The sequence below is a fragment of the Psammomys obesus genome, unplaced genomic scaffold, assembly GCF_907164565.1.
Source record: "Psammomys obesus unplaced genomic scaffold, mPsaObe1.curated_primary_1811, whole genome shotgun sequence".
Lineage (NCBI taxonomy): Eukaryota > Metazoa > Chordata > Mammalia > Rodentia > Muridae > Psammomys > Psammomys obesus.
Window position 1 is genome coordinate 8,219,710 of NW_026586550.1, and position 9,211 is coordinate 8,228,920.

The 9,211-nt window shown below is 41.5% G+C and overlaps 1 protein-coding gene across 3 annotated transcripts in view; it reads left to right on the forward strand.

Moving 5' to 3' along the window:
* The first annotated feature begins 8,454 nt into the window (after nt 1-8,454).
* Ptn (pleiotrophin) overlaps nt 8,455-9,211 on the forward strand; it is an 87,797-nt gene continuing 87,040 nt past the window's right edge. The window contains exon 1 of one of the 3 annotated variants that reach the window (XM_055602095.1): nt 8,455-8,785. Coding sequence is in view for 2 of the 3 variants with exons in the window: in XM_055602094.1 (XP_055458069.1) it covers nt 8,892-8,940 (49 nt within the window). In the remaining variant the exon portion in view is untranslated. The other 2 variants (XM_055602094.1, XM_055602093.1) reach the window with 2 other exon arrangements.

Consider the following 9,211-nt stretch of genomic DNA (forward strand, 5'->3'; position numbering starts at 1 on the left):
TAAGGCTAATCACCTCTCTGGGGGAGGTAATCAAAGAGCCAGCCACTGAATTCATGTCAGAGACAGCCCCTGTTTCCTTTACTAGGCAACCCACTTGGAGATTGAGCTACCATGGGCTACATCTGGGCAGGAGTTTTAGGTTATCTCCATGCATGAACCTGGGTTAGAGTATCAGTCTGTGCAAAGACCGTTGGGCCCAGATATTTTGGTTCTGTTGCTCTCCTTGTGGAGCTCCTGTCCCCTCCAGGTCTTTGTAGCTCCCGCTTCTTTCATAAGATACACTGCACTTTGCCTAAAGTTTGGCTATGAGTCTCATCATCTGCTTTAATACCCTGGTGGGAAGAGTCTTTCAGAGGTCCTCTGTGGTAGGCTCCTGTCCTGCTCCCTGTTTTCTCTCTCTTCCCATGCTCATCCAGTTTGCCTTTCTGAATGAGGATTGATCATCTTAACCAGGGTCCTCCTTCTTGCTTAGCTTCTTTAGGTGTACAGCCTACAGACTAGGAAAGGATCTTCACCAACCTTATATCTGACAGAGGGCTAATATCCAAAATACATAAAGAACTCAAGAAGTTAAAAAGCAACAAATCAAGTAATCCAATTAAAAATTGGGGTACAATCCTCACTCAGAAAGACAAACAGGATGGACAGGGGAGTAGCCTTGCCAGGCCATATAGGAGCACAGTGCAGCCAGTACTGGTGAGACCTGATAAGCTAGGGTCAGATAGAAGGGGAGGAGGACCTCCCCTATCAGTGGACTTGGAGAGGAGCATGGGAGGAGATGAGGGAGGGAATGAGAGAGGGTGCTACAGCTGAGGTACAAAGTGAATAAACTGTAATTAATATATGATAAAAGAATTCATTATATGCCCAGAAAAAAAAAATGGGTAAAGAGCTAAACAGAGAATTTCAATAGAGGAATATCGAGTGACAGAGAAACACTTAAAGAAATGTTCAACATCCTTAGTCATCAGGAAAATGCAAATCAAAAGGACCCTGAGATTGCATCTTACACTTATCAAAATGGCTAAGATCAAATACTGAAGTGACAACACATGCTGCAGAAGATGTGGAGAAAGGGAAATCCTCCTCCATTACTGGTGGGAATGTAAACTTATACAACTTCTTTGGAAATCAATCTGGCCCTTCCTCAGAAAATTAGGAATAGTGCTACCTCAAGATCCAGCTATACTGCTCCTAAGCATATATCCAAAATAGGCTCAAGCATACAAGGGCATTTGCTCAACCCTTTTTGTAGCAGATTTATTCATAATAGTCAGAATCTGGAAACAACCCAGATATCCCTCAGCTGAGGAATGGATACAGAAATTGTTCATTTACATAATTTAATATTACTCAGCAATTAAAAACAAGGAAATCATGTAATTTGCAGGCAAATGGTGGGAACTAAAAAAGATCATTGTGAGTGAGGTATCCCAGAAGCACAAAGACACACATGGTATATATTCACTTATAAGTGGATATTAGAAATATAATATAAGATAAACACACTAAAATTTGTACGTCTAAAGAGGCTAAGCAAGAAGGAGGACACTCCTTGTATATGAAAGACAGAAGGGCTGAGAAAGAAATTAGGGAGACTACACCCTTAACAATAGCCACTAATAACATAAAATAAGCAAGGGAAATACCTGTTTGAAAAAAAATTCACGTCTCTGAAGAAAGAAATTGAAGAAGATATCAGAAGATGCAAAGATCTCCCATGTTCACGGATTTGTAAGATTAACATAGTGAAAATGGCCATCATGCCAAAAGCAATCTATATATTCAGTGCAATTACCATCAAAATATCAACACAATTCTTTACAGAACTTGAAAGAATAATTCTCAATTGCCTATGGGGAAAAAAAAAACAACCCAGAATTGCTGAAACAATCCTGTACAAGAACAGATGGTCTAGAGATATCTCCATCCCTGATCTCAAGTTGTACTACAGAGCAATAGTAATAAAAACTGCATGGTACTGGCATAGAAACAGAATGGTGAATCAATGGAATCTAATAGAAGACCAAGAAATAAATCCACACACTTATGGATACTTGATTTTTTTACAAAGATGCCAAAACCATAAAATGGAAAAAAGATAGCATCTTCAACAAATGATGCTGGTCTAACTGTATGTCTACATGTAGAAAAGTGCAAATAGATCCATATTTATCACCCTGCACAAATTAATGTCCAAGTGGATCAAAGACCTCAACATAAAACCAGACACACTAAATCTGTTAGAAGAGAAAATGGGGGAAACCCTTGAACTCATTGGCTCAGGAGTCAACTTCCTGAACACCAACAGCACAGGCTCTAAGATCAACAATCAATAAATGGGTCCTCATGAAACTGAAAACCTTCTGTAAAACAAAGGACAAAAAAACCTACATTTTTATTTTTAAGCAAGTAGAATCTCTCTTTTCCTTTAGATGTGCTACAACTTTATAAATTTTGGACTTTCTATATACAGTATAAGCTTTGTGTGTATTTTGCGAAATTTAGTCCCAAGTACTTAATAGTTTTGCTGCACACACTTAAACATCTCATTTCCAAATGTTCACTGTTGGTGTATGGAAGAAATTTTATTTCTATATTATCTTTTTATTGTTTTCTATATTATCTTATTGTTTATTTATACAGTATGTCAAGCCCAGGTCATTATGCATTCCAGGCAGATGTGCTGACATGAAGCTGTAACTCCCACCACAACACACACATTAATATTGTACATCTTTTTTTTTAATTTGTCTTTGTTATTGAGAATTTTATGCATGCATACTTTGAAGTACAATCATATCTACTTTCCATTTCATTCATCCAGTTCCTCCCATTTCCTCTCTCACACATTCCCCTCTCCATTTTATGATTTTTTTATATGTATTACCTACTAAGTCTAGTTGGTGCGATCCATGTATGCATGGGTGAGAGCCTATTCACCAGAGCACGGAACCCCATCACTGGCCGCATCCCCTAAAGAAGACTGAATCTTTCTTTCCCAGGAACTGCTGATTGCTACTAGATCCTCAGAGATTATCTACCCTTTCTGCATCAGAATTTTGCCTGTCTTGATCTTGGGCAGGTAACTATAGTCCCTTTGAATCTGAGTGCAATAGCCATTCAGTGTCCAGATGACTGCAGTTCATAGCATCCCTACCCAGCTTCCTCCTACGTCTTAGGTAGCTCCGTCTTCCATAGTGGTACCTGACCCTTGGCGGGATATCTGATACAAATGTCTTGTTTCCGGCTGACTACCCAGCCTAGTGTTCTCAGTACTTGGAGAAATTTTGTCTTATTGCTGACGGTTGCCCATTGCAAACAAAGATATTTCTCTGACCAAAGTTAAATGCAACCCAGATCTGTGGGTATCAACAAAAATGTTTAGGGGTGGTTTTGACAGCATGATCATCTAACAAAATAACTGATATGTTTTACTTAGTTTCTATGAACTTTGGAGCCATGAGCTCTTTACTGGATTTACATTATCAGGCATGTAATTCCCTCCTGAGAATCTAGCCTCAAACCTAACCAGAAAACAGTTAATTACTCCATAATAGTTCTACAATTATTGCACCAGTGGCATAACTTTTTTGATAAGTTGGTATAGCATATGCATGATCTTGCATTATACATGTATATATGCATTTATGTATGTTTGTGTGTATTTTCTCTCCCACTAAATTCCATAATACCTTTCAGCACTATGACAGCTGGCCATTAGCAGGATGTTTCCTGGTTGTTTCTCTAAGTCCTGTAGCCACATGTGACGTCTTCAGCAACGGTCTTCTACTGTGAGTTGTGGTGGGTAACCAGGGCAATGGCAATAGCTTTTGTTGTTCTGGAGATCTCTGGGGCCTCTCTGATCAATAGCTTGAATGACACTGCGTATGTACCAAATGCTGCACCTAGAACATGCCCTGCTTTGTGCCTACCATGAAATATGGTGACATATGGCTCACATTCCTGGTGACACAGACTGAGCTTGATCTGCCATGCCTTCCTGGCCACGATGGGCTAAAATCCCCCAAAGGACAGGCCAAAGAAACTTCTCCTCGCAGAAGATGCTTTGGCCAAGTGCTTTGCCATGCTGAGGAGAAATGCAGCTACTGCAGGTTACGCATTCTTTGAGGTTAAATTCTCTGTGTGTTCCTGACAAATTTCTACACCCCCCCAGTCTGAGATAAAGACAGTTTTACTTCCTGTGATTCTTTCAAGTCTCTTACAAGCCTTCCTTGGCTAAAATTACAAGTACAAAGGTCTATGAAAGTAGTTAAAAGTAAATCTTGTGCCTTGATTTTAGAAGAAGAGCATCCACTTTCACTATAATAAACACTGAATTTGTTGGAAGCGTTCTTTATCTTACCAACATAAGTGTATTGTTTTATATTCTAAAGTTGCTAAGACTTTTCACATTAAATGAGTGTTGAATTTTGCTGTATTGCCCACTGTGTAATTATCAATCCCTTTTCTTGTTAATCTTTTAGTATGGCAAATTGCATTTGAATTCACACAAAATCAAACATTGATATTCAGTTTTATGTTTATAAATTGTTGACCTTGATCTGATGATATGTATATTGGCTGTCATGTCCATGTTAATGAGGGTTGTTATTCTGTGGGTTGTGTTGTCTTATGTGGAATCAGCGCCTTGGAGATGATTCAGTTGATAAAGAGCCTTCCTCAAAAGCACAGGAACATAAGCTTAAACCACCAGAACCCACACCAAAGCTGGGGTGGTGGTGCATTCCTGTAACCCCAGCACTGGGTGAGCAGAGACAGATGGATCTGTGAAGCTCATTGGCATGCGTTGAGCAGATACGCTTCAAGTTTGATAAGAGACTTTGTTTCTAAAACTAATGGTAGAGCACAATCAAGGATAGACACCCAGCAGTGACCTTGGACCTTCATAGGAGAGCACATCTGCATGTACACCCATCCTAACAAGAACATACACCACACAGACAACAGTGACGACACAAATGTACGTGTATGTGTGTGCGCAGCCAGTCTGGATATTTTGGGCCTGATGTTTTTCCTGTCGGCCTAAACATTGTCTCTGATGACATCCTGTTCTTCTGTGTTGTTTTGATAATCTGGTTGACAGGTCTGGTCAAGAAGGACAAGCTTGAGGGGCAGAAACTCAAGCTACTTAGATTCATCGGCGACTGACTGGTATGGTTTAACTATATGAAACATAAATCTTTCTTAAGTGGTGGATTTCGTGATATTTTGTCACAGGGTAGAAGTCTGACTCATACAAATTGTTTACTTAGCCACATTAGACAATGCCAGGAAAAGGAAGAGGCAAGATTTGGGAAGCAACTAGCCATCCTTGCTTGTATGCATTTCTCTAGATATGTTGCGGGACTGCCTTCAAACTGTGATAGCCTGATGAATTTCCTTTGCATTCCAGGGAGATGGAAAAACTGCAGAGGGGTGACCAAGAATTCAAACAACCTGCCAAGTAGACAGTCCTGGAGATGTGCTGCCTAATTTTTCATCTGCTTTCTCCACGTTTTCAAAAATCCTGCTGGCGACCCAACTTTTGTATCTGTCACTGAGGAATCAGCAGCCTCATTTTCAAAATCACCTGCAGGTTAGGTTGTAGTTTCCGTGATTTCTAGTCAGCTTGCATCAATTACATGTTAGCCTGGCAATGAGTATTCACGGGGGAGAGGTCATTAATTTCACCTGGAGAGGCTGATCGGGGCAGGAAAACTGGTGACAGTACCTGCTGATGGGAGCCTTGGATAGCAAGTGCTTCTGGAGTTAATTATTCTCCCAGCAGTGAGGGCAGGAGAAGACAGTTAGTCAGTGAAGAACGGCAGACCCCCTGCTGGGGACTGTGCCTATTCCTTCTCTCCTGAGGTGTCTGCACCACAGCGGAGGGAGGGACCTTCTGAAACCAGTCAGGGTTGATCATTCTCAGTGGCACCCGCGCCGTGTAAACTGCCTTTGCTCTCAGCCGACCCACGCTGACATGAGCTGAGCCTCTTACCATTCTGCTAAAATGCTAGCCAGGTCAGATGGCGCTCTTTCTGCGTGGAGGCCCTTCTCAGTGTTTACATGGACATTTTCTTCAGTGTTTTTAGGCCATCACTTAAATTCTAATCTCCAAAGTTTTCTTACCACATCAGAATGTTTTTTCATGTCACTGATCACATCAGTTTTTCCCCTGATTTTAATTTGTAAGTTAAGAACAACCATGTAAGTGTTCTGCATGTCAATGTTTTAACATTTTTCTGGATTCTATCTAGTCAAATGCTTAAGTGCTCACCAATAATAGTCAACTGAGTGAAATGACTAGAAATCTGGAATTAATATTTCTGTGACATGTGGGTTTGAGGTTGCACATCTCAGATGCATTAATGATGTTTTACTTAACCTTTAGTGAAAATAGCTTGAATTAAAATACAAGTTATTGCACTGTTATAGGTTTCTACTTATAAAAAAGAAGACTATTTATGCCTTTACATCTTCAAAACACCACAGTAAATGATATCCTCAGATCTTTTCAGTCCTGACCCTATTTACATTTGGTGCAACTAATGTGTGTGTGTGTTTGTGTCAAGGCGTGCTTGCGTTTATCCACGTGTTTATCAGGTGTCTTCCTCCATCAGCTCCCCACTTTATTTACTAAGATGGGGTGTTTCTCTGAACCGAGCACTTACTGATTTGGTTAGTCTAGCTAATTGCTTTGTTCCAAGAATCTCGTTTCTGCTTCCCAAGTGCTAGGATTATAGGCTACAAATTGACTACCAAGCCTGCCTGACTTTTTTTGTAGGTCCTAGGGATTCAAATTCTATACTTGACCAGAAAGCACTTTATTCACTAGGCCATGCAGATGGGCCTAGAGGATGTTTAAGTGCCATTCTTTATCTCTAGATTCATGGGAGAACCGATAGAATATGTCATATCTTCCTCCAACCTCTGATAAATGAAAATGTCTCCAGACAGTGCCAAGTGTCTTCTAGAGGGTTAAATTGCTCCCACCCAAGAACTACAGATATAATTAATTTTTACATCTACTTCTTTAATAAAAATCTATATTTTGAAGTAGTAAGTGAAATAGAGTTGGCATCATGAGAATCTCCTGCTTGTTTTATTAAAGCCATCAACAAGTGTAGTTAATCTAGCATAGTTCATTGAACTATGCTAAATATGAAGATAAAATTAAGGGGCAAAAGGAAAAGGACACATTTTCTGGAGTGTTCTTAGAACTCCATCACTGTGGAGCTGTAGGAAATGTTGAAGCTTTTCTTACAGTAAAGGCGCTGGCCAAACAAATCCTGTATACAAGTTAAGCCAGATGAAAGCAGATTGAATGCTTCATGGCAAAAATGGAGTTTAAAAAGAGAAATGCGTAACTTGGAATCTGTCTTGAGGAAGGCACAGATGGTTTTTGTGTGGAAAATTAGTTTAGGAGAACAGACTGTTGAGAAGACAGACTTAGGTGTGCAAATGAATTTCTGTTGCTCCTTCCTTTGAGGCAGGAAAGAAGATTGATGGAGTAAAAGCTCTGCTCCTGCAGGGTCACATCTTTGTCTGATGACTCTTGGACACTGGTATAGGTAAACAACCTGCCATAAACTAATGGCTCTAATTTTAGGAGAGAAATGGTCCTATGATATGAGGGTTCAATTCATAATTCATAAAGATCTACTAATTGAGTTGAAGAGATGTAACTTCAGAATCGTGAGAAATTGGAGACCATTTCATAATCTGAGTAGGTTTGGGTAAATTTGAGTTTACGCCACCATTTTTCATAAGTTTCTATGTGAGAGTCAACTGTTCTGTTACTTTATTCTTTCCTTGGTTAAAGATTGCAGACAGCCAGGTAGTCCACTTTGAGTCTTAGAAAACTTAAGATTTGAGCCACACCGATGATTCCCCTACCTTCTTTGCCAAAAGCGTGTCACAAAAATAGGTGACTCTAGAGGCACCAAAGAAGCCAAGAAAGGAAAAATCCCCTAAAGGAAGGTGACATTTAATTGGGAATTTTCAGAGGGCTGTCACTCCCTGCGACATCCCAGAAAAAGTGCTTAGCCGTTTTTTGTGACTGCAGGTGGGCTGAGCAGGGCAGCAGAAGTCAGTCTGGACTTTCAGCAAGGAAAGCCTTTAGGGATGGAGGGCGAGGGGCAGTCGCTTCTGCACACAGCTCCCCCACCCCGAATACCACGTTGAAAAAAAAAAAGCACTGGGCCAGAATTGTAGTGTAAAATGCCATCAGTTTTCCAATTAAGATATCTGACTTGATAAGCCGAGGTATGGATCCATGAGAGAAAAAAAAAAAAAAATGGTGTTTGGGAGTTAGTGAAAGAAATACCGAGCTCCGTGGATGCTAAGAACAGTCTTATAGCCCCTGGTCTCTCCACGCAAATCCGTTTGGGCAAAGACTGCCCCTAGAGTAGTCTGCTTTTCATAAGCTTCCCAATCAGATTTCGGGGGCAAAACACTCCTCCTCCCCCCTCACAGCCTGCTCCTTCTCATCCCTCCCATTCTCCATTTCCCTCCCTGACAGGGTGTAATTGAGTCAAGACAGGATCAAGTTCCCCGCCTTCCCGTCCAAAAATCCCGCCAAGGAAGCCGCAGAGCACAAGAAAATCCAAAGTGGAGCGGGGCGAAGAAAGAAAGCACTGAGTCATCCATCCAAGAAGAGGGGAGCGCGCAGCCGCCCAGGCAGGAGCAGCAGCCAGCAGTACCTGGAGCCCGCTGCAGAAACCTCGCCCGCACTGTGCAACAAAGACAGCGTGGTAGGCAGCAAGGACGTCTGCAAGCCAGAGTAAGTGCAAAGCAAAAGCACCCCGTGGATTTCTCCGAAGGGTCTCTGGGGGTGTGCCTACCCCCAAACCACTTTCCTGGCAGCCTGCAGTAAAGGGGGGTTGGAGATGGAGAGGAACTGCCTGGAGTCTGCTAACAGGACTGCGTTTTCCAAAGGTACTTGCTCCAGAAGGCAAAACAGCTGAGGGAAATTTGGGGGGATGAGTTTGGTTAGTTACGGTGTGCTTGGATGGGAGGAAGGAAAGAAGCTTTTGTGTTATTGAGAGTGCATGGGGATGGCATTCCTGCTACCTGCTGGAGCATGCAAAGCGCGGGAGAGGGCACATTTGTGCTCTTTGTAAAACCTTGGTGGGTGTGTCTGGGCTAGTAGGAGAGAGAGAGAGAGAGAGAGAGAGAGAGAGAGAGAGAGAGAGAGAGAGAGAGAGAG